Raw genomic sequence first — 24,471 nt, 5'->3', positions numbered from 1 at the left:
AAAAAAAAAAAGCGATGGCTTTTTTTTTAAAAAAAAAAAAAAAAAAAAAGCCGAGGAATAAAAAAAATTAAAGCCCAAAACTGAAAATTGTCTGCGGTGGGAAGCGGTTAAGTGTAGGTACCCATTACCCTTCTAGTACTTTGTCACTTGACCCTCATATAGTACACATAGCCCCGACCTTCCCTCTCTACAGTCACATAGTATACGCCATGGAGACCCTCATATAGTACACATAGCCCCGACCTTCCCTCTCTACAGTCACATAGTATACGCCATGGAGACCCTCATATAGTACACATAGCCCCGACCTTCCCTCTCTACAGTCACATAGTATACGCCATGGAGACCCTCATATAGTACACATAGCCCCGACCTTCCCTCTCTACAGTCACATAGTATACGCCATGGAGACCCTCATATAGTACACTTAGCCCCGACCTTCCCTCTCCAGTCACATAGTATACGCCATGGAGACCCTCATATAGTACACATAGCCCCGACCTTCCCTCTCTACAGTCACATAGTATACGCCATGGAGACCCTCATATAGTACACATAGCCCCGACCTTCCCTCTCTACAGTCACATAGTATACGCCATGGAGACCCTCATATAGTACACATAGCCCCGACCTTCCCTCTCTACAGTCACATAGTATACGCCATGGAGACCCTCATATAGTACACATAGCCCCGACCTTCCCTCTCTACAGTCACATAGTATACGCCATGGAGACCCTCATATAGTACACATAGCCCCGACCTTCCCTCTCTACAGTCACATAGTATACGCCATGGAGACCCTCATATAGTACACATAGCCCCGACCTTCCCTCTCTACAGTCACATAGTATACGCCATGGAGACCCTCATATAGTACACTTAGCCCCGACCTTCCCTCTCCAGTCACATAGTATACGCCATGGAGACCCTCATATAGTACACATAGCCCCGACCTTCCCTCTCTACAGTCACATAGTATACGCCATGGAGACCCTCATATAGTACACATAGCCCCGACCTTCCCTCTCTACAGTCACATAGTATACGCCATGGAGACCCTCATATAGTACACATAGCCCCGACCTTCCCTCTCTACAGTCACATAGTATACGCCATGGAGACCCTCATATAGTACACTTAGCCCCGACCTTCCCTCTCCAGTCACATAGTATACGCCATGGAGACCCTCATATAGTACACATAGCCCCGACCTTCCCTCTCTACAGTCACATAGTATACGCCATGGAGACCCTCATATAGTACACATAGCCCCGACCTTCCCTCTCTACAGTCACATAGTATACGCCATGGAGACCCTCATATAGTACACATAGCCCCGACCTTCCCTCTCTACAGTCACATAGTATACGCCATGGAGACCCTCATAGTATACATAGCCCCGACCTTCCCTCTCCAGTCACATAGTATACGCCATGGAGACCCTCATATAGTACACATAGCCCCGACCTTCTCTCTCCACAGTCACATAGTATACGCCATGGAGACCCTCATATAGTACACATAGCCCCGACCTTCCCTCTCTACAGTCACATAGTATACGCCATGGAGACCCTCATATAGTACACATAGCCCCGACCTTCCCTCTCCAGTCACATAGTATACGCCATGGAGACCCTCCGATAGTACACATAGCCCCGACCTTCCCGCTCTCCAGTCACATAGTATACGCCATGGAGACCCTCATATAGTACACATAGCCCCGACCTTCCCTCTCTACAGTCACATAGTATACGCCATGGAGACCCTCATATAGTACACATAGCCCCGACCTTCCCTCTCTACAGTCACATAGTATACGCCATGGAGATCCTTATATAGTACACATAGCCCCGACCTTCCCTCTCCAGTCACATAGTATACGCCATGGAGACCCTCCGATAGTACACATAGCCCCGACCTTCCCGCTCTACAGTCACATAGTATACGCCATGGAGACCCTCATATAGTACACATAGCCCCGACCTTCCCTCTCTACAGTCACATAGTATACGCCATGGAGACCCTCATATAGTACACATAGCCCCGACTTTCCCTCTCTACAGTCACATAGTATACGCCATGGAGATCCTCATATAGTACACATAGCCCCGACTTTCCCTCTCTACAGTCACATAGTATACGCCATGGAGACCCTCATATAGTACACATAGCCCCGACTTTCCCTCTCTACAGTCACATAGTATACGCCATGGAGATCCTTATATAGTACACATAGCCCCGACCTTCTCTCTCCAGTCACATAGTATACGCCATGGAGACCCTCATATAGTACACATAGCCCCGACCTTCCCTCTCCAGTCACATAGTATACGCCATGGAGACCCTCATATAGTACACATAGCCCCGACCTTCCCTCTCCAGTCACATAGTATACGCCATGGAGACCCTCATATAGTACACATAGCCCCGACCTTCCCTCTCTACAGTCACATAGTATACGCCATGGAGACCCTCATATAGTACACATAGCCCCGACCTTCCCTCTCTACAGTCACATAGTATACGCCATGGAGACCCTCATATAGTACACATAGCCCCGACCTTCCCTCTCTACAGTCACATAGTATACGCCATGGAGATCCTTATATAGTACACATAGCCCCGACCTTCCCTCTCTACAGTCACATAGTATACGCCATGGAGACCCTCATACAGTACACATAGCCCCGAACTTCCGTCTCTACATGGAGACCCTCATATAGTACACATAGCCCCGACCTTCCCTCTCTACAGTCACATAGTATACGCCATGGAGATCCTTATATAGTACACATAGCCCCGACCTTCCCTCTCTACAGTCACATAGTATACGCCATGGAGACCCTCATACAATACACATAACCCCAACCTTTCCTCTCCACATGGAGACCCTCATATAGTACACTAGACCCCGACCCTCTCTCTCCACGGTCACATAGTATACGCCATGGAGACCGTCAGATAGTACACATCACCTGTCCTTCCCTCTCCACGATCACATAGTATACGCCATGGATCTCTCCTATATACTGCATCCTTGGGTTTTCTGGACAGGACACATGGAGTGATCGGTCCCTACTCCCTGTAACATGTGACCGAGGTCATGCACTTGCTTTTACAATGTGGCGGCCTGGATGTGGATTACATTGTATTATTAATAAAATGATGCTCCTAGACCAAAGACACGACGACTAATGTGTATTGAGACAACTAGATTCAGCATCACTTCTCTGTCTCCAGTCAGGATATACAGCCGCAGCCATCCAGGGGGAACACGTACAGCTTTACATACCTGATCGGCATCTTGAATACTCTGCTGTTTGTGACGCCGGCTACATGACCTGTATATAGGACTCGGCACATGTCCTATGTTATATAGATGAAGGTTGGGGTTCACTATAAATGGTGAAAAACTCTTTTCTGCAGAAATCCTACAAATCCCATTATAAGTCAACCGGGTATCAAAACATAGCTACTTACGATTGGCAGGCAAAGGACATGCCAAAGATGGGTATGCAGCGGAAGACGCCCTCGAAGCGGACATAACTGACCTCCTTCGTCCACTCGCCCCCGAAAAGGCCATGCTTGAAAGAGGAGAGTATGATCTGTGTGCAGAGAGAGTGGAGATAAGACTGCGGAGCGACACCAGAATAATATACCGCTATCCCCCTGCTGTAAACCTTTGCTGACACCTTGGCTGATGCGACACGCTTCACACGGGTCACAGACCAATCACTGACTGCACCAGTATGGAGGCTTAAAATACAAACCCATACATCTAAAAGCGCTAAAACTTCCTGAAGGATCTAGGTTGCTAAATAATATGCCTGTCATCCAGCTGAAATAGATATGAGGAAGCAGTCCTTTCCAGCTAGATGACAAGCATAAAACACCCCTATAGCAACAATGCCTGTAACTGCGATGGGAAATATTTTGTATCTGTAAACAGTTTGTTTCCCTCCGCTCTTTCCCAGTAGCATTGGCGGACCAGTAACTACAAGTAAATAGGAACATCTGTCAACCCAGCATTAGGTTCATTACAAACACTGATCCTCTATATTTAGCCTCCAATATTTGTCCTGATATTGGAGGGTGCAGGTTACACTAAACTTTGGACCCATTCTTCATCATGACGACCTGTGATATTGATTTTATTTGCACCCGTTATGTTTTCCAATGGTGATTCTTGGCAATATTATTGGCTCATTAGTATCAATCCTGGGACTCAGCACATCGCTTACCATGGCAGTATAGATATGACTTGCAGATGGTATACAGGCTTTAGCCAAATTATGTGCGGATGACCCTTCTCCATTCACTACTAAAGCGGGAGGCAAAGATACACAACTCCTGATCACATCAGCTGGCATATACATGTATACTACTACATAGAGGCAGTATTATAGTAGTTATTTTTGTACATAGGAGCAGTATTATAGTAATTATATCCTTATACATAGGAGCAGTATTATAGTAGTTATATTCTTGTACAGAGGAGGCAGTATTATAGTAGTTATATTCTTGTACATAGGGACAGTATTATAGTAGTTATATTCTTGTACATAGGGGCAGTATTATAGTAGATATATTCTTGTACAGAGGAGGCAGTGTTAAGGTGGTGTCACACACAGCGACGACAACGACGTCGCTGCTACGTCACCATTTTCTGTGACGTTGCAGCGACGTCCCGTCGCTGTCGCTGTGTGTGACATCCAGCAACGAGCTGGCCCCTGCTGTGAGGTCGCCGGTCGTTGCTGAATGTCCAGCTTCATTTTTTCGTTGTCGCTCTCCCGCTGTGAAGCACACATCGCTGTGTGTGACAGCGAGAGAGCGACGAAATGAAGCGAGCAGGGAGCAGGAGCCGGCGTCTGAAGACCTTTCCCTGGTTACCCGATATTTACCTTCGTTACCAGCCTCCGCCGCTCTCGCTGCCAGTGCCAGCTCCTGCTCTGTGCACATGTAGCCGCAGTACACATCGGGTAATTAACCCTATGTGTACTGTAGCTAGGAGAGCAAGGAGCCAGCGCTAAGCAGTGTGCGCGGCTCCCTGCTCTCTGCACATGTAGCGACGTTATGATCGCTGCTGCTGTGTTTGACAGCTAAGCAGCGATCATAACAGCGACTTACAAGGTCGCTGTTACGTCACAGAAAATGGTGACGTAACAGCGATGTCGCTGTCGCTATGTGTGAACCCAGCTTTATAGTAGTTATATTCTTGTACAGAGGAGGCAGTGTTATAGTAGTTATATTCTTGTACAGAGGAGGCAGTGTTATAGTAGTTATATTCTTGTACAGAGGAGGCAGTATTATAGTAGTTATATTTGTGACGACATGGACACCCAATGCCTAGCATGGGCTAAAGTTTCTTAAAATTCAGCCAGACGTATTGTTCTTCTGTGTGCTAACTCATGTTTGCTAAACCATTGTGTCTACCAGGCCCCTCTGAGCATTCATTGTAATGTAGTTGAATATTGCTAATCTAATGTAAATTACCTTAGTAGCCATTGTCTAGTCTGTGACTTGCAGATTTCATGTAAAAACCCTCAGTCTTTCTATCCACATCATTTAAATGAACATTATCCATGCAGATTGAAATTCATCCAATAAAAGAAGCAACCTTGTACAACCAATCCGATAAGGGCACAGTATATCCAAAGGAAAGGCTATGGCTATAAAAAAGGGGACTTCCTTAAGTCACCAGTTGATGGATGTGCATGATCCAGTCTAAGCTCTTAGGAGCTGGCTTAGGGGGATCAGGACCAAGATACCTTGTGGACTCGGTTTAGGGACTTTGGCTCCGACTAGAGGATCACTTGGCTACATGGCTTCAACCTAGGGACTCCGGTTCCGATTGGAGACCATATCCACAGTCTAGGGATTTCGACTCCGGCTGCCAGGATTATATCATCATACCAGAGACTACTGAAGGAAGAAACCCAGGTTGGGACAATTCGGTCACCTGGTACAGACGTTTGCATACCTCAGCCAGCTTCCTAAATCTGGCGTTATTCCAGTCTCAGTGGGTGCCCGCCGAAAGCGGAGTGCTGCTGGATTGGAGTAAATAGCCCTGGAACCTCTGAAGCACGGACATTCAAATCCCTGGTGAGCCAGCGGAAGGGTGAGACTCTGTTGCCTGTTACATTCTGTGGTTTTGCAGGTTATGTGTTATGTGCCGTTAATATTTTGGGGATCCAATAAAGTCTTAATATTGTGATTCCCTCACCCTGTGTTGTCTGAGTAGTGTTCCGCCCACGGTTAAGGAGGTTGTGCGTTCAGTTGGGATGAGCCCTGGGCCATGCTGTCTTTCTAAAGGCGGCTGGGCCAGTGGACGAGAGCACCCACTGACCCCCGTGTCTCCACAATATTCTCATACACAGGAGCAGTATTATAATATTTATATTCTTGTACATAGAGGGCAGTCTTATAGTAGTTATATTCTTATACATAGGAGCAGTATTATAGTAGTTATATTCTTGTACATAAGGGCAGTATTATAGTAGTTATATTCTTGTACATGGGACAATATTATAGTAGTTATATTCTTGTACATACTGTAGGGGCAGTATTATAGTAGTTCTATTCTTGTACAAATGGGCAGTATTATAGTAGTTATATTTTTGTATATCGAGGCAGTATTATAGTAGTTATATTCTTGAACGTAGGGGCAGTATTATAGTAGTTATATTCTTGTACAAATGGGCAGTATTATAGTAGTTATATTCTTGAACGTAGGGGCAATATTATAGTAGTTATATTCTTGTACAAATGGGCAGTATTATAGTAGTTATATTCTTGAACGTAGGAGCAGTATTATAATAGTTATATTCTTGTACATAGGGGCAGTATTATAGTAGTTACATTCTTATATATAGGAGTAGTATTATAGTAGTTATATTCTTCTACATAGGAGTAGTATTATAGTAGTTATATTCTTGTACACAGGAGGCAGTATTATAGTAGTTATCTTCTTATCACCAATATCATCGCGTTGCCCAGTAGAGTTGAGTCTAATACTTACCACAAACATGAAAACTGTGTAAAACATAAGCGCCATGGCGCTAAAAGACTGGATGGAAGCCATCATGTTGCGTTGCAGACTGAGTGGCAGGACAATGCACAGTGAAACCGCAAACAAAAGGAATATGCGAAAACTTTCCGTTGCCTGCAAAAAGAAAGAAAGCAGATTCAGAGGGAAACTGAATTACCCCAATGTAAAAAATTAGAATACGGCCTCTGTCTGCCACATTGCTTTAAGAAATGACAAATCTGTGATGGGGATAGTGGTAAGATTACGTGTCACTGATTCCTGGGGAATATCCTAGGGACATAGACCGCTCAGTGGAGGGGCTGTGGCCACCGTATATCTGATGCACTCAGCTTGATCCTGAGCATTATTACAGCGATACACCCAAATTTACCTGCAGTCCAAGCAGTCGGGCGAAGAAGGAGGAACCGAGGTCTCCGATCACAACATAGAATGCGATGCAGGTCCCCAACATGAGGCCAATCATACTGTGAACAAGAAAGGACAGTGGGGCAAATTCAGCTAAATATATCATATATAGCCAAGATCTGATGAGGTTATACGCGAAGCCTCCTGTCCAGGATCATCATCTTGTGCCTCATCACTGGAGAACCTGCCAGGTACATGCATTGCACAGCAAGACCGCGAGTTATTTAAGCACTATGTAATACCTCATTTCCCCTCTGGGGGTGCTGTAGGGAAACTGAACACTTGCTGGCAGGTTCCTCTGCCGATTGTTGAATGACACAGTCACAAAGCAACTTGCAATCCATAGAAAGTAACAGTCTCTGCTCACCTGGTCTCCACCAGCATCTTCCCTGCTTTCCCATAGGCGTGAAATGCTGCAGAAAATAGAGGAGAATCACAACGTTACAGGACAGCAAGGGGAAAATCTCAGCAACATGGGGACTAAAGGCCCCGTCACACACAGAGGTAAATCTGCGGCAGATCTGTGGTTGCAGTGAAATTGTGGACAATCAGTGCCAGGTTTGTGGCTGTGTACAAATGGAACAATATGTCCATGATTTCACTGCAACCACAGATCTGCCAAAGATTTATCTCTGTGTGTGACGGGGCCTTAAGAATCACAGAACCCCGGTCTGGTGTCGGCTTCGTTAGCCAGAGCAGTGCGAAAATTATCGGCCAGGACTTGAATGGCAGCATCCTGGGCACCTCTTGTAATTACCAGGCCCCAGCAACATCACGGGGGTCTATTAACCAAAAGAGGAGTCCAGGATGCCGATATTCAAGTGCCATGTGAGAATTTCTGCACTGTCCTGGTCTGGATGAAACAGGGTAATGAAGCGGACACGGGATCATTGTCCTGACAACGTTTTTGCTCATCTCTATCAGTTTTGTTATCGAAACTAATGTTATGGTGCCCACCTAGGCAGATCGCAGCCTTACTATACTACGTAGTTAGGCTTAAGCCACACGGCATGAAAATCGGAGCGAGTGGAATGTGACGTTTTATCGCATTCCACTAGGACCAATATTAGCCTGTGTCTCAGCACCTATGAGCGATTATTTTCTCAGCCCTAATCGGACCGAAAAAACAATTTCAGTATGCTGCGATTGTAATGCGATTCTTGTTTCTCTCACACCCATTCAACTCTATGGGGCGAGAGAAAAATGGCACTGCACTCGCGGTACACTGGTGTACCGTGAGTGCAGTGCGAGAATGGCAATAGCCGGCAACGGAGGAGAGAGGGAGATAAATCCCTCCCTCCCCACCTCAGGACCAGTCCGCCCCCCGCAGCTGAGGTCCCATCGCATGATCGGACCTCAGTCGCAGTGACACTCGCATGACACTCGGCTCCTGCTGTGCTGCCAGCGTGAGCCGAGTGTCATGCGAGGATCGTAGTAGATGCCCGTGAAGCCACGGCCTTACTCCAGTGGTTGGTACAGTCCTCTGTTGGTCGGGACGGACGTACAAACGGCAAAAGTCACTATTTTTATATAACTACAAGAAGAGTTGCGCTTACGTTTTGTGACATTTATATCAGTTGTGCACACAAAACACTGGCAAAACAGTTTGCTGGTGGTCCATGGTACAGTATATCACAAAAGTGTGTACACCTGCTACCTTGTAGTACATATTTTATTATATCTTTTCATGGGACAACACTGAAGATCTGACACTGAGAATGTACAGTAGTCAGTGTGCAGCTTGTATAAGGGTGTAAATTTGGTGCCCTCTAAATAACTCACAGAGCCATTATTGCCTAAACCACTGGGAACAAAAGTGAGTACACCCCTAAGTGAAAATTGTCAAATTGTGGCCATAGTGCCAATACATTGGGTGGTCATCATTATTTTCAAGAACTGCTTTAACTCTCTTGGGCATGGAGCTCACAGGAGCCACTAGATCCTCTTCTATCCTCCATGACGATATCACGGAGCTGGTGGATATTAGAGACCTTGCACTCCTCCACCTTCCATTTGAGGAGGCCCCACATATGCTCAATAGGGTTTAGGTCTGGAGACGCTTGGCCTGTCCAGCACCTTTACCCTTGTTGTTTGTTTTGGTTTTTTTTTTTTAGCAAGGATGTGGTCGTCTTGGAGGTGTTTGGGATTGTGATGTTGGAATACAAAAGGAGGGGTTTGTGCTCTGCTTCAGTAGTCACAGAACATGTTGGCATTCGTGGTTCCCTCAAACTGTAGCTCCCCAAAGCCGGCAGCATTCATGCAGCCCCAAACCATGACACTCCCATCACCATTCCAGACTGTAGGCAGGACACACTTGTCTTTGTCCTCCTCACCTGGTTGACACCATCTGACCCAAATAAATTTATCTTGGTCTCATCAGACGACAGGACGTGGTCCCAGTAACCCATGCTTTTAGTCTGTTTGTCTTCTGCAAACTGTTTGCAGACTTCCTTGTGCATCATCTTTAGAAGAAGCTTCCTTCTGGGATGACAGCTATGCCGACCAATATGATGCAGTGTGCAGCCTACAGTCTGAGCACTGACAGGCAGATCCCTCACCCCTGTAACCTCTGCAGCAATGCTGGCAGCACTCATACGTCTATTTTCAAAAGACAACCTCTGGATATGACGCTGAGCACACGCACTCAGCTTCTTTGGTCGATCATGGCAAGGCCTGATATACGAACTGTACACTAACTACTTTACATTGTATCAAAGTCTCAGATCTTCACTGTTGTTCTATGAAAAGATATGATAAAATATTTACAAAAATGTGAGGGGTGTACTCACTTTTGTCATATACTGTATATGGGGAAGGATTTTTCATCATTTAGTGGCGTAGGAGCAAAAATCATGTGTAGAGCTGAATGGGGAGGAGAAAATCTCAGCACGGCCTTTATAAAGGGAGCCAAATATCAGGCTGAGTACAGAGCTCCATCTCATACCAGGCCGTGATCAGAGTCGGTGGTTTACTATGGTGGGGGGGTACAGTAGTGATGATCGTAGGTGGTTCTTACCGAGACCCGCATAGGTCCGCCGCTTGGTCATACTGGCCGTTTTCACAAGGAACATGCAGGACTGGTGGGTCATCCAGCAACACAGCATGAGAAGTAGGATGCCCAGCACAAAACCGCACTGTAAGACAAGAGACAGTAGCGTTAGGATCACCAATGAGTATGGTCGCCACCCGGTACCACCCCGTATGGGACGTTAGGATCACCGCTGAGTATGGATGCAGTAAGCCTATGTGCGCACGTGTGCGCTCTGCACCGCACACAAAAGGTCCGCTTCAGAGCGCAGCTGAAAGCTCCGTTCTGAAGCGCCTGGTGCCTGCAGAATTCGTGCGCTCTGCATGCTGCCTCTCCCTAACCACAAAAAACCATTAGGGACGGTGTATAACCTTAAAAAACTATACTTTATTGTATTCAATATAAAACATCTATTAGCAACCATATATGTCAATCAAGGATCATCAAAAATATCACACTGGACATGTCATCATACCAAAATTTACTACAGTGAAAGCCCACCGCCTAAAACATCCACACATATATATATATATATATATATATATATATAGCACCTCCGTGTTGGCATAAAACTGTATTGCTGGTGTCTGCCTGTCATATCATGCAACCACCACTCATTGCAACCCAGGATCAGAATGCGACTCAGTGAATTATCAACCCCACTAGGTGCTCAGAGTTAGAGCATCACCGAGTCCTAGTTAAATCAATTGTAAACAATAGAATTGGCGTGACTGTCCTTAATCCCGAAGCGCGTTTCCCACTTCTTCATACACACGTCCCCTGAAGAAGTGGGAAACGCGCGTCGGGATTAAGGAGAGTCACGCCAATTCTACGTAACAGTCAGGTCAGTCTATCGCTGTAACCATTTACCTTGGATCCAGCTTCTCATGTGGAGGTACGGTCCTGCTACGTGAGACTCTGAATCCAGCTTGTGATACTATTGTTTACAATTGATTTAACTAGGACTCGGTGATGCTCTAACTCTGAGCACCTAGTGGGGTTGATAATTCACTGAGTTGCATTCTGATCCTTGATTATGTTATTTACAGCATTATGTTAATATGGTTACCCAAGCATAAATAAAAACAACTGGGTTGCAATGAGTGGTGGTTGCATGATATGACAGGCAGACACCAGCAATACAGTTTTATGCCAACACGGAGGTGCTATATATATGTGGATGTTTTAGGCGGTGGGCTTTCACTGTAGTAAATTTTGGTATGATGACATGTCCAGTGTGATATTTTTGATGATCCTTGATTGACACATATGGTTGCTAATAGATGTTTTATATTGAATACAATAAAGTCTAGTTTTTTAAGGTTATACACCGTCCCTAATGTTTTTTTGTGGTTATGGTATATCATTGGTGTAATCCCTTGGTATGAGGGTCATGGTCTAAGGACAAATGATGCAAATGCTGCCTCTCCCTATAGACAGCATGCAAAGCGCACAAAAGTAGTGACATGTCACTTCTTAGAACGCACGCTTCGGGCAGCAGCTGAATCGCTGCGTTCTAATACGCCACGTGGGCACGTCTCATGCACAATCTTCATAGATTGTGCAGGGGACGCAGGACGCATGCAGTTACGCTGCGGTGCAGATCGCAGCATAACTGCATGCAATACGCACACGTGCGCACATAGCCTAAGGATCACCAACTGGTGTACAAGCACCACAGTTAGGATAAGGTACAGGCACAATTATGATCATCACCCAGTCCGCTCCCAGTTAGGATCTCCTCTGGGTACGGGCACAGTTAGGATCACTGACAGGTGTGGGGCTAGTTAGGATCACCATCGGGTACAGACAAACCTTCTAAATCATCTATTAGGTTATTTTTTTTCCCCAATCTGTGGCAATACTACAATTCCCCAGGATGGTGACCACTGTAATAAACTCTCTACCAAAAGTAAATTAGAGGGGTGCAACCTTTAATAATTAACACATAAAGGGGTATTCCTATTTCAGTAAGTAATGATATTCTGCTAAGATTTGCTTGATTGCCGTGGATCGGACCTCTGATCATGAGGGCGCAGCACTATATAATGAATGGGTTACCTGCAGTTCCCTACACACCCAGGAGTGGCGCCGCTGTGCAAAGAACACAGTGAAAAGGAAACAGCACTATGATGCCCCCTGGATCCCAGAAGTAACTAGAGAGTCACACATTTCTGCACCGGAAGCGAGAGGAGTGGATGACCCCACACACCTGCACGCTCAGGAGGTATCATGCACGTGTCCTGTGTAATAAACAGGACACGTGCATACGTCTGTGCGGGGGTCGTAACGTCATTGATTCCTTTGACTTCAGATGCAGAAGTGAATGGCGACAAATAACCCCTTTAAGTGATAATCTGTGAACGCCCCTTTAAGAAGCCAGAAGGAGCAGTGAGCACAGCGTGACTGCAGAAGAATTGCGGCCAGTCTACAGACAGTGGGTGTCTGAATTGGGTCTTACTCCAGCGTCTTCCTGTAATGAGCCCTGCAGCTGTGTGAGCAGGATGAGGACCGGATGAAAACAAGGATGTTTCTATTCACTGACAGCAAGCAGATACCAGAAACTTATTCTCCATAGAGTCAACCCCCAGAGACTCACCTCCTTGAAGCAGAAGGGCATGGTCAACACGCTCACCCCCACAATGCTGTTCACAATGTTCATGATCAGCCCCCAGTTAGACGCCGCCATGTCCGACACCCGGAAATACGTCCTGATATAACGAATATTTATAAAGGGATCTCCAAAAATATAAAAATATTTTCTCAGCTATGAACTATAAAATAATAAAAATAAACAAATGAAAGAAAAAACTACTAGGAAGAAAATACTCTGCAAAAATAAAACCATCAGGAGCGTCCAAAATGGCAAAATTAACCTCATTAGCGCTGGACAGAATGATCACAACAGGTCTGGACGGCTTATTATTGGCTCAATATCCACAAGGAGGGCAAAAATCCGGCCCGGAAAAATGACCCCGGCAGGAACGGAAAACAAATGGAAAGAAAAATTATTTTTAATTTTTTTTGCAAAAGTAACTTTTTTTTGCTTAGGTAAAGAATAGCTGATGGGTGACTATTTATTTTAAATAATTCAGATTACAAAAATAATTTAAAAAAAAAACACAAAAAAGTGCAAGTTATTATTGGGCAGTCCCAAACTAAATAGGCAAAAATAAAAAAAAAAAATCTCAATTGGGTTTCATTGAGTGGACAAAAATAAAAAAGGAAAAGTTTGTAAATTTAGCGAAAATGAAAAAAAAAAATAGGAAAACACAAAGGATTTGGTCCAATCTTCTCGCCGTCGGTGGAGGGAGCACAGGCGCTGCTGCTGGTGAGGTAGGTGGCGCCCCCTCGTGGTGGGGCAGCCCTGTAGGGAGCGAGCAGTCACATGACGAGCCAAGAGATGACGTGTCTGCTGTAAACACACACTGACGTGGCGCCAGATGCGACGTTTCCGGGACGAGGTGCCGCTCCCGTCGCCCGGAGACCCCCTGCCCGTCCTCAGGTCACCATGCGCGGCTCGTTATGCCCTGTCATGAAGCGGCAGCCCCGGTGTCTGCTCCTCACACCTCCAGACCTTCCTGCACCGACTGTATCCAGGAAGTGTATAGAACCAGCGAGCGGCAAGCGCGGGGATAGAGTGTCATAAGGAGAGAGGAGGCGGAGGAGCGACACCTGGCGTCTGGGAGGAGATACTGCAGGAAGTCTGACTTCTGAACAGCAGGGATTAGTGATGGGCGGGAGCCATGGATGTTCGGGTTCAGCCGGACTTTACAGAAAAATTCAGTTTGGTTCTCACACTTGACCAGAACTTGACCCCGGACAAGTCAATGGAGACCCAAACCTCTGTGCTGTAAAATAGTCTCAGTAGCTGCAAAATGGAGGTAAGAGGACAACTGTACCGCAAATGTGGATAGGTAAATGACTTATTAACCCACACGGCCCCTCAGGCTGCTTTTTGTGGCCAGCAGGCACGTGCCCCCCTTGACAATCGCGGTCAGTGCAGGGGCCGCAGCCGTCACTACTTTATTTCAGATGAATGGTTTATTGGCCTTGCGCAGAGGCAAGCACTATCTGCACTAGTCCAAAGGCAGCCACTGGCCAATCAGAGGCAAGCAGCTAAGGCTAAGTTCACACTTCCGTTGTTTTGCATCAGTCACATGCGTTGCTTGACGCATGTGACTGATGCGCTGTACAACGGATAACAAAGAACAGAATTCTTTGTCGGATTCGGTTGTGTGCGGGGGGCGGAGTTCGGGGTGGGTGGAGCCGAGCGGGGCCGTGGCATTGAGTACGTCAGTGCCGCGGGGACTGCAGAACAGGTGAGTGTAAGTGTGTGTGTGTATATGCTGAGTGCGGGAGGGGGCGGAGCCGGGTGGGGGCGGAGCCGAGCGGTGAAGTGTCTGGCTCCGTGCACAGCCAGGGTAAATATCGGGTAAAAGTAAAATACTTTTTGCTTGGTTACCCGATATTTATCTTGGTTACCAGCATACACCGCTCAGCGCTGGCTCCCTGCACCCGTAACCAGTGTAAATACTGGGTAACTAACCAAAGCGCATTGCTTGGTTACCCGATGTGTATCCTGGTTACGGGTGCAGGGAGCCAGAGAGCGCATGCGCAGCGAAATCCAACGGATTCCACTGCACAAAAAACGTTACATGCTGCGTTGCTCCCGCCCGGCGGTCAGTCAAAAAAAACGACTGACCGCGACGCAGCGGATGCAACGCAGCATCATCAGTCACAATTCGTCGCCAATAGAAGTCTATGGGGAAAAACTGGAATCCTGCAAAATATTTTGCAGGATACCGTAATTCCTCAAGGCGACGGATTGTGACTGATACAAAACAACGGAAGTGTGAACTTAGCCTAATGCGTATGACGTCACCTGCTTGCCTCTGATTGGCTGGCGGCTGTCAGTGGAAGAGTCCACAGAGAGCTTGACTCTGCACGGCGGCAAAATGTTCAGCTGAATTTTAGATGAAGCAGCCACGATCATCAAGGGGGGCTTGTGCCTGCGGGCCGCAAGAAGAGGATGCCGAGGGAACAGAGGACAGGTGAGAAGAGTGTGTGTGTGTGTGTGTGTGTGTGTGTGTGTGTGTGTGTGTGTGTGTGTGTGTGTGGCATGGCACAACAGGAAACCAGGAGGGGACATTGCTACAAGGAGAGGACCAGTAAAGGGGACATTACTGCAAGAAGAGGATCTGCATGGTCACATTAGTGAAAGGGGACAAGGATGGGCACATTACTACAGAATGGGCCAAGGATGGGGCATATTTCTACAGGATGGGGACAAGGATGGGGCACATTTTACAGCATAGGGACAAAGATGGGGCACATTTTTAAAAAGGCACAAGGATGAGCACATTACTACAGGATGGGGACATTACTTCAAGAAGAGGAACCGGATGGGGGACATTACTAAAAGATTTGTCCAAAATTACTATATGGTGCAAATTGTAAAACTATATTACTTACAAGAAAGGGATAGAATGTAAAGAAAAAAAATAAAGCCTGAAATTTTTTTTTACCATCAAAAATGTTTTTTCTATGTATATATACATATATACAGTAAAGACCAAAATTTTGGACACACCTTCTCATTCAAAGAGTTTTTCTTTATTTTCATGACTCTGAAAATTGTAGATTCACATTGAAGACATCAAAACTATGAATTAAAACTTGTGGAAAGAAATACTTAACAAAAAAGTGTGAAACAACTGGAAATATGTCTTATATTCTAGGTTCTTCAAAGTAGCCACCTTTTGCTTTGATTACTGCTTTGCACACTTTTGGCATTCTCTTGATGAGCTTCAAGTGTTAAGCCTGCTTTACACGTTGCAATTTCGCATACGATATCGTATGCGATTTGCAACGCCCCCATCGTATGTGTGGCACGTTCAACTTGTTGAATGTGCCGCACAAATGATTAACCCCCGTCACACGTACTTGCCTTCCATACGACCTCGCTGTGGGCGGCGAACGTCCACTTCCTGGAGTGGGAGGGACGTTCGGCGCCACATCGACGTCACGCGGCAGCCACCCAATAGAAGCGGAAGGGCGGAGCGGAGTGGGACGTAAACATCCCGCCCACCTCCTTCCTTCCACATTGTGGGTCGGGAGCCGCAGGACGCTGGTAAGGTCTGTTCATCGTTCCCGGGGTGTCACACACTGCGATGTGTGCTACCCCGGGTACGATGAACAATCTGACGTGCAATTCTAGAGACAGGTACGATGTGTATGCGATGAACGTTTTAACGTTCAATCGCATGTACCTGTCACACACTGCAATGTACCTTACGATGCCGGATGTGCATCACTTACGACGTGACCCCGCCGACACATTGTAAGATACATTGCAGATTGTAAAGCAGGCTTAAGTCACCAGAAATGGTTTTCCAACAGTCTTGAAGGAGTTCCCAGAGATGCTTAGCACTTGTTGGCCCTTTTGCCTTCACTCTGCGGTCCAGCTCACCCCAAACCATCTCGATTGGGTTCAGGTCTGGTGACTGTGGAGACCAGGTCATCTGGCGTAGCACACCATCACTCTCCTTCCTAGTCAAATAGCCCTTACACAGCCTGGAGGTGTGTTTGGGGTCATTCTCCTGTTGAAAAATAAATGATGGTCCAACTAAACGTAAACCAGATGGAATAGCACGCTGCTGCAAGATGCTGTGGTAGGCATGCTGGTTCTATATGCCTTCAATTTTGAATAAATCCCCAACAGTGTCACCAGCAAAGCCCCCCCACACCATCACACCTCCTCCTCCATGCTTCACGGTGGGAACCAGCCATGTAGATTCCATCCGTTCACCTTTTCTACAAAGACACGGTGGTTGGATCCAAAGATCTCAAATTTGGACTCATCAGAGCAAAGCACAGATTTCCACTGGTCTAATGTCCATTCCTTGTGTTCTTTAGCCCAAACAAGTCTCTTCTGTCTTCTGCTTGTTGCCTGTCCTTAGCAGTGGTCTCCTAGCAGCTATTTTACCACGAAGGCCTGCTGCACAAAGTCTCCTCTTAACAGTTGCTCTAGAGATGAGAAGGTGTGTCCAAACTTTTGGTCTGTACTGTGTATATATATATATATATATATATATATATATATAAAATATACGGTACTAATAAAAATGTCACTTTGTCCTGCAATCAATGCGGTCCCCCCAAATTATTTTTTTTCTTTGTGCGGCCCATACACCCAACCGATTTTGAGACCCCTGAGTTAACCCCTTTATGAACAAGGACGTAACTGTATGTCGTTGATCGTCTCTGCCTGGTACCATGGGCTCCAGCGACGAGCCCGTGGTAATCCCCCGCACATGTCTGCTGATCTGATCAGCAGAGATGTGTGGCTAACAGGCGAAGGTGGATTGGAGACCCACCCCCGCCTATTAGCCCCTAGATTACGCTGTCAAATACTGACAGCGCGATGTTAATGGCCGTTGCGTGGATCGGCGGTCTTGTGGCGTGATGAAAGGGCGCCTTCGTGTTGCTATGGTAGTGCGGGGTCAGCTGATGGCCCTTGACACTAACATGACTCACTTCCTGTAAGAGCTGACAGAGCACCGTCACGCACAAGAACACTGCATTTCTGCTGAATAGAGCGATGCTGCAGATCAGCAGAAATGAATAGGCGATCAGACTGTGCAGTGATAAAGTTCCCTATGGGGACTAGTAAAATCAATAAAAAAATGTAAAAACAAAGTTATTAAAAATATGAAAAAATAAAAACAAAAAAAAAAGTTCAAAACACCCACCATTTGCCCCGTTGAAAATAAAACAGTTAAAAAATATACACTTATTTGGTATCGCCACTTTTAGAAATGCCCGAACTAGCAAAATCTATATATATAATTGCCTTATTCTGTCTGTCTTGTTCAAAAATTGTGTCACCGTGACCGTGTCGTTACAGTTACAACTGTCGGATTGGCCGCTTGGCTCGGCCTGGCCCCGGCCCCCCCCCCACGGATTGGCTGCTCGCCTCGGCCTGGCCCCGCCCCTCGCATGGAATGGCCGCTCGCCCCGGCCCTCCGCACGCATCGCCCGCTCCAGCGCACACCGGCTCCCGGTACACATGTGCAGGGAGCCGGCATACGCTGACACCTCGCCCCCGCAACATGTTGGCACACTCGGCCCCGCCCCCGGCGTACATAACCTTGCGATGCTGGGATCATGACGGAGCCGGTGTACGCTGGTAACCATGATACACATCGCGTAACTATAGGAAGCGCTTCCCTTAGTTACCCGATGTGTATCATGGTTACCAGCGTACAGCGGCTCCCGGTACAGATGTCGGATATAGATATATATATATATATATATATATATATATATCTCAAAAATCATACATTAACTGCACAATACGTAAATTCTAGAATACCAGATGCGTTAGAATCGGGCCACCTTCTAGTCTAATATATAAAGGTGTGTGTGTGTGTGTGTGTGTGTGTGTGTGCGCTCGCGTCCGGGATTGGCATCTGCACAGTCACAGCTACAGCCACAAAATTTTGCACACTCACACGTCTGGACCCCGAGAGCGTCATAGGCTATGTTGTAAGGCGAAATTTTAACCCCGCGTGTTCCAATTTACCAATCAATTTTGCCCCTATCTACATAATGGGGAAATAGTGAAACGAAAAGTGTATCCGCACCGTCGCATTTACAATCACGAAATTTTGCACAGACACCTCATGTGACCCAGGGAACATCGTAGACTATGTTTTGACAGGAAAATTTAACCCCGCGCTTTACAGTTACTCCAAAAAACATGGCTCCATTAAAGTAAATGGAGCCTGGAACTGCAGGTTATTAGTAGGAGCTGTGATTGGTTGCTATAGGAACAAAAGACATTCATAGTATAAGAAGCTTATATGTGAGGTAATAAGATGTCGGTGGGGAGACGGATAGAGAGAGACAGACAGAGAGAGACAGACAGAGAGAGACAGACAGAGAGACACAGACAGACAGAGAGACACAGACAGACAGAGAGACACAGACAGACAGAGAGACACAGACAGACAGAGAGAGAGAGACACAGACAGACAGACGGGGAAAGAGACAGACGGGGAAAGAGACAGACGGTGAAAGAGACAGACGGAGCACATTACTTGGCCAATTTAGTTAAATCTGTGTGGAATATCTGTGGTGTTGAAATATCTGTTGTGAAATGCTTCTATTAGCTTAGTTGTTGCCTTTTAATAATTACATTTCTATCTATTTGTTTTGTGGTTTTTGTGTGCAGAATACATTTTTGTTAATGCATTCTATTTTGTTAACAACAGTTATTAACCCGGGCGAAGCCGGGTAGTACAGCTAGTATAAAATAAATCTGATCAGGACACGGCATGGCGAGAAAAAAAATTCCAAACACCAAAATTAAATTAATTTTTGGTCGCCGCAAATGTTTTTTTAACTGCAATAACAGGTGATCAAAACATCAAATCTCCATAAATATGATATAATTAAAAACAGCAGATTAAGATGCAAAAAATAACCCATCACTGAGCCCTAGGTCCCGAAAAATGAGAACGTTACGGGTCTCAGAAAATGGTGACAAAAGCGCAGTTCTTTTTTTTTTTTTTTTTTTTTTTTTTAACAAACTTCTGATTTTTTTTTTCACTCCTTACATAAAAGTGAGATTATACATGTTTGGGGTCTATGAACTCATACCGATGTGAGGCATCATAGAGACACTTTAGTTTTACCATATAGTGAACACTATGAATAAAAGACCCCAAAAACAGTTGTGCAATTTCACTTTTTTTGCAAGTTCACCGTGCTTTGATTTTTTTTTTCCCATTTTCCAGTACAATATATGGTAACACTAACGGTTTCATTCAAAAGTACAACTTGTCCCGCAAAAAAAAAAGACCTCACATGGCAATATTGATGAAAAAATAAAAAATGCATGGCTCTCGGAACAAGGGGATCAAAAACCAAAAATCAAAAACGGAAAATCGCCAAGGGGTTAAGGGTGTTCTGTCTCAATAGGAATCATGACGCAAGAAATAAATTAATACCCTAAACATTTTAAGAGTGTCTGCCCACAGAGACTGAGTTCACAGTTTCCCCACAGAGCAACAATTCTCAAAAAAGCCACTACAGAGCCTGTTTTCCCAGTTTACCCACACAGTCAAAATTGACAGAGTTCCCCCCACAGAGTAACTATTCCCAAAAAAAAAACCATACAAAGTCTGTTTTCTCTGTTCACCCACACAGTCAGGATTATTAGAGTTCCCCCACAGAACAAAAATTCTCAAAAAGGCCCCTACATAGCCTATTTTCAGACTTGAGCCACAGAGCCAAGATTGTTCTCCACAGAACAACTTTTTTTTTTTTTTTTTTTTTAAAGAAAAGGCCCCTACAGAACCTTTTTTCACTTTTCCCCCACTCAGTTAAGATGGTTAGAGTTTCCCCGCAGAGCAACAATTCTCAAAAAGGCCCCATGCAAAGCCTGTTTTCCCAGTTCACCAACACAGTCAAGATTGTTAGTGTTCTCCCACAGAGTAACAATTCTCAAAAAGGTCTCCACAGAGCCTGTTTTCCCAGTTCACCCACACGGTCAAGATTGACAGAGGACCCCCCCACAGAGCAACAATTCTCAAAAGGGCCTTATGCAAAGCCTGTTTTCCTAGTTCACACACACAGTCAAGATTGTTAGAGTTCCCCTAATTTCAACTCCAGTAGCGTACTCTACAGCTGCAGTAGTTAAAAAGCTCATAGTTGGATTTGGGGTTGAGCTATCAGTCCACCAGCTAGCCTTGCTACCACCAGTCCGCGCCACTTTGCCATTAGACGCCTCCCCGATGCTGTTAACAGAGTGTCCTGGGGGCTCAAATCGTTTAGTTTGAAAACTGTATTGTTCAAATCAGGCAGCCACGCCTGAATACTGCAACTAGGGATAATGTAATCGGACTCAGTTTCTATTTTGCTTGTTGTCGGTACTGAGGCCATGATGAAGAGGGGAGTTGGTGGAAGCCCAAGTGAAGGAACTGGAACTAAACGTGGAAGAACCATCACTCAGTACGTGGAGACGTGTGGACCTAAACTCTTCCACCATGTTGTTGAAACGCTGCCTCCTGCTAATACAGAGCGTATCAGAGGGTGATGCTGGATGTTGTGGTGTGCTGAGGAACGTCCTGTTGCCTGTGGTGTGCACCAGGGGAAGGTGTTTGATTTGGGTACGTAGCAGGCACAGGCAACTACACCACCAACACCACGGCTACATTCATGTCCCCTGTTTAATGCTCTCATGGTTTTACCCCACAAAACAAATTTAGAGAAGAGGCTGTATTAGGGCTATATGCACAAAGCTAGATTAGACCAGTATGCACCAGGGGTTATTAGCGCTGTATGCACCAGGCTATATTAGAGCTGTTTGTATCAGGCCGTATTAGAGCAGTATTGAACCAGGCTTTACTAGAGCTGTTTGCATGAGGTAGTGTTAGGCTATGTGCGCACGTGTGCGCTCTGCACCGCACCTAGAAGGTGCGCTTCAGAGTGCAGCTGAAAAGCTCCGTTCTGAAGCGCATGGTGCCGGCAGAGGACGTGCGCTCTGCATGCTGCCTCTCCCTATAGACAGCATGCAAATTGCACAGAAGAAGTGACATGTCACTTCTTAGAACGCAGCGATTCGGGCAGCAGCCGAAGCGCTGCGTTCTAATATGCCACGTGCGCACGGCTCCTGCACAATCTCCATAGACTGTGCAGGGGACGCAGGACGCATGCAATTACGCTGCGCTGCAGATCGCAGCGTAACTGCATGTAATACGCACACGTGCGCACATAGCCTTAGAGCTGTTTGTTCCAGATAGTTTTAGAGCTTTTTGCACCACGAAGTATTAAGCCTGCTTTATATGTTACGATTCTGCATACGTATGCAGGGGGCGTATGCGATCGTAACTGCCCCCATCGTATGTGCGGCACGTTCAATTTTGTGGAATGTGGCGCACAAACGATTAACCCCCGTCACACGTACTTACCCGTCCATACGACCTCGATGTGGGCGGCGAACGTCCACTTCCTGGAGTGGGAGGGACGTTCGGCGTCACATCGACGTCACGCGGCAGCCGGCCAATAGAAGCGGAGGAGCGGAGCGCCCACCTCCTTCCTTCCACATTGCTGGCCGGGAGCCGCTGGAAGCAGGTAAGATCTGTTCATCATTCCCGGGGTGTCATACACTGCGATGTGTGCTACCCCGGGTACGATGAACAACCTGACCTTCAATGTATGAGGAATGAATGACGTGTATGCGATGAACGTTTTACCGTTTAATCCCAATCGCACGTAGCTGTTACACACTACAATGTACCTTACGATGCCGGATGTGCGTCACTTACGACGTGACCTCGCCGACACATCGTAAGATATATTGTAGTGTGTAAAGTGGGCTTAAGGGAAGTGTGCACCTCGCTATACTTGATCTGTTTGCACCAGGAGGTATTAGAGCTCTTTACACCAGGTAGCATAAGAGCAGTATTTCACCAGGCTATATAAGAGCTGTGTGCAGCAGGTCATATTAGAGCAGTATTGCACTAGGCAGTATTAGAGCTGTTTACACCAGGCTATATTAGAGCTCTTCGCACCAGGCGGTATTAGAGCTGTTGAACCAGGAGGTATTCGAGCAGTTTAAACCCACCAATATTGGTGTACTCCTTACTGCGCCAGGATCAGAACGCAAAATGGTGGCACAATCCGTGAGCCTGCAGGACAGTCACATGGTGCGCCGGCCAATGACAGCCATTACAATACTTAGCATGGCTGGGATGGTTTTGGAAGTGCTGACAGCCTAAAAGCTTGTTCATTGGCTGCGCTGCAGCATTTAAACAAGACTTATTAAGCTGGCGAACCCAAACAGTAACACAGACCTCCGGTTGGAAGTCCGTGTTCTGGGTTCTGCACCGAACATTGTGTCCAGTACAAACCCCGAAGTAGGGATGAGCAGACCTGTGGATGTTCGGGTTCAGCCAAACTGTAGTTAAAAGTTCGGTTCGGTACCCAAACTTGCCCCCGACCTTATAGAAGTCAATGGGGACCTGAACTTTTGTGCTGTAAAATAGTCATAGTAATAGCTAGGGGGCTGCAAAATGGGGCTAAGCGCAGGACAATTGCCTTGCAAACAAATGTGGATAGGGAAATGACATATATAGGGGTTCTGTCACCAAAGCAATCATGGTCACATAGGAAGTAAATGAATGAAATACCAATTTTAAAAATGCCACAGCGCCTGGTGCAGAGCCGCCCCCACAGCGCCTGGTGCAGAGCCGCCCCCACAGCGCCTGGTGCAGAGCCGCCCCCACAGCGCCTGGTGCAGAGCCGCCCCCACAGCGCCTGGTGCAGAGCCGCCCCCACAGCGCCTGGTGCAGAGCCGCCCCCACAGCGCCTGGTGCAGAGCCGCCCTCACAGAGCCTGGTGCAGAGCCGCCCCCACAGCGCCTGGTGCAGAGCCGCCCCCACAGTGCCTGATGCAGAGCCGCCCCCACAGCGCCTGGTGCAGAGCCGCCCCCACAGCGCCTGGTGCAGAGCCGCCCCCACAGCGCCTGGTGCAGAGCCGCCCCCACAGAGCCTGGTGCAGAGCCGCCCCCACAGAGCCTGGTGCAGAGTCGCCCCCACAGAGCCTGGTGCAGAGTCGCCCCCACAGAGCCTGGTGCAGAGTCGCCCCCACAGAGCCTGGTGCAGAGTCGCCCCCACAGAGCCTGGTGCAGAGTCGCCCCCACAGAGCCTGGTGCAGATTCGCCCCCACAGAGCCTGGTGCAGAGCCTGGTGCAGAGCCGCCCCCCACAGAGCCTGGTGCAGAGCCGCCCCCACAGAGCCTGGTGCAGAGCCGCCCTCACAGAGCCTGGTGCAGAGCCGCCCCCACAGAGCCTGGTGCAGAGCCGCCCCCACAGAGCCTGGTGCAGAGCCGCCCCCACAGAGCCTGGTGCAGAGCCGCCCCCACAGAGCCTGGTGCAGAGCCGCCCCCACAGAGCCTGGTGCAGAGCCGCCCCCACAGAGC

The 24,471-nt window shown here is 47.0% G+C and overlaps 2 protein-coding genes across 5 annotated transcripts in view; one reads left to right on the top strand and one right to left on the bottom strand.

The window, feature by feature from the left end:
- Positions 1 to 14,086, bottom strand: part of SLC38A10 (solute carrier family 38 member 10) — a 77,820-nt gene extending 63,734 nt beyond the window's left edge. For 2 of the 3 annotated variants that reach the window (XM_075350706.1, XM_075350708.1), the window contains exons 1-6: positions 13,082 to 14,086; positions 10,471 to 10,588; positions 7,822 to 7,867; positions 7,420 to 7,513; positions 7,020 to 7,163; positions 3,482 to 3,606 (exon numbers count right to left, since the gene is read on the bottom strand). In XM_075350706.1, the coding sequence (XP_075206821.1) occupies positions 3,482 to 3,606; positions 7,020 to 7,163; positions 7,420 to 7,513; positions 7,822 to 7,867; positions 10,471 to 10,588; positions 13,082 to 13,171 (617 nt within the window). In that variant the 5' untranslated portion in view covers positions 13,172 to 14,086. The other variant, XM_075350709.1, reaches the window with a different exon arrangement.
- LOC142311890 (protein unc-80 homolog) overlaps positions 13,886 to 24,471 on the top strand; it is a 124,242-nt gene continuing 113,656 nt past the window's right edge. For both annotated transcript variants that reach the window (XR_012754313.1, XM_075350710.1), the window contains exon 1: positions 13,886 to 14,366. Coding sequence is in view for 1 of the 2 variants with exons in the window: in XM_075350710.1 (XP_075206825.1) it covers positions 14,361 to 14,366 (6 nt within the window). In the remaining variant the exon portion in view is untranslated. The remainder of the gene's footprint in view (positions 14,367 to 24,471) is intronic.

The sequence above is a fragment of the Anomaloglossus baeobatrachus genome, chromosome 5 (genome assembly GCF_048569485.1).
Source record: "Anomaloglossus baeobatrachus isolate aAnoBae1 chromosome 5, aAnoBae1.hap1, whole genome shotgun sequence".
In the NCBI taxonomy this organism is placed as follows: domain Eukaryota; kingdom Metazoa; phylum Chordata; class Amphibia; order Anura; family Aromobatidae; genus Anomaloglossus; species Anomaloglossus baeobatrachus.
Note: the sequence above shows the minus strand (reverse complement) of the source record. Positions and strands in the feature narration are given on the sequence as shown.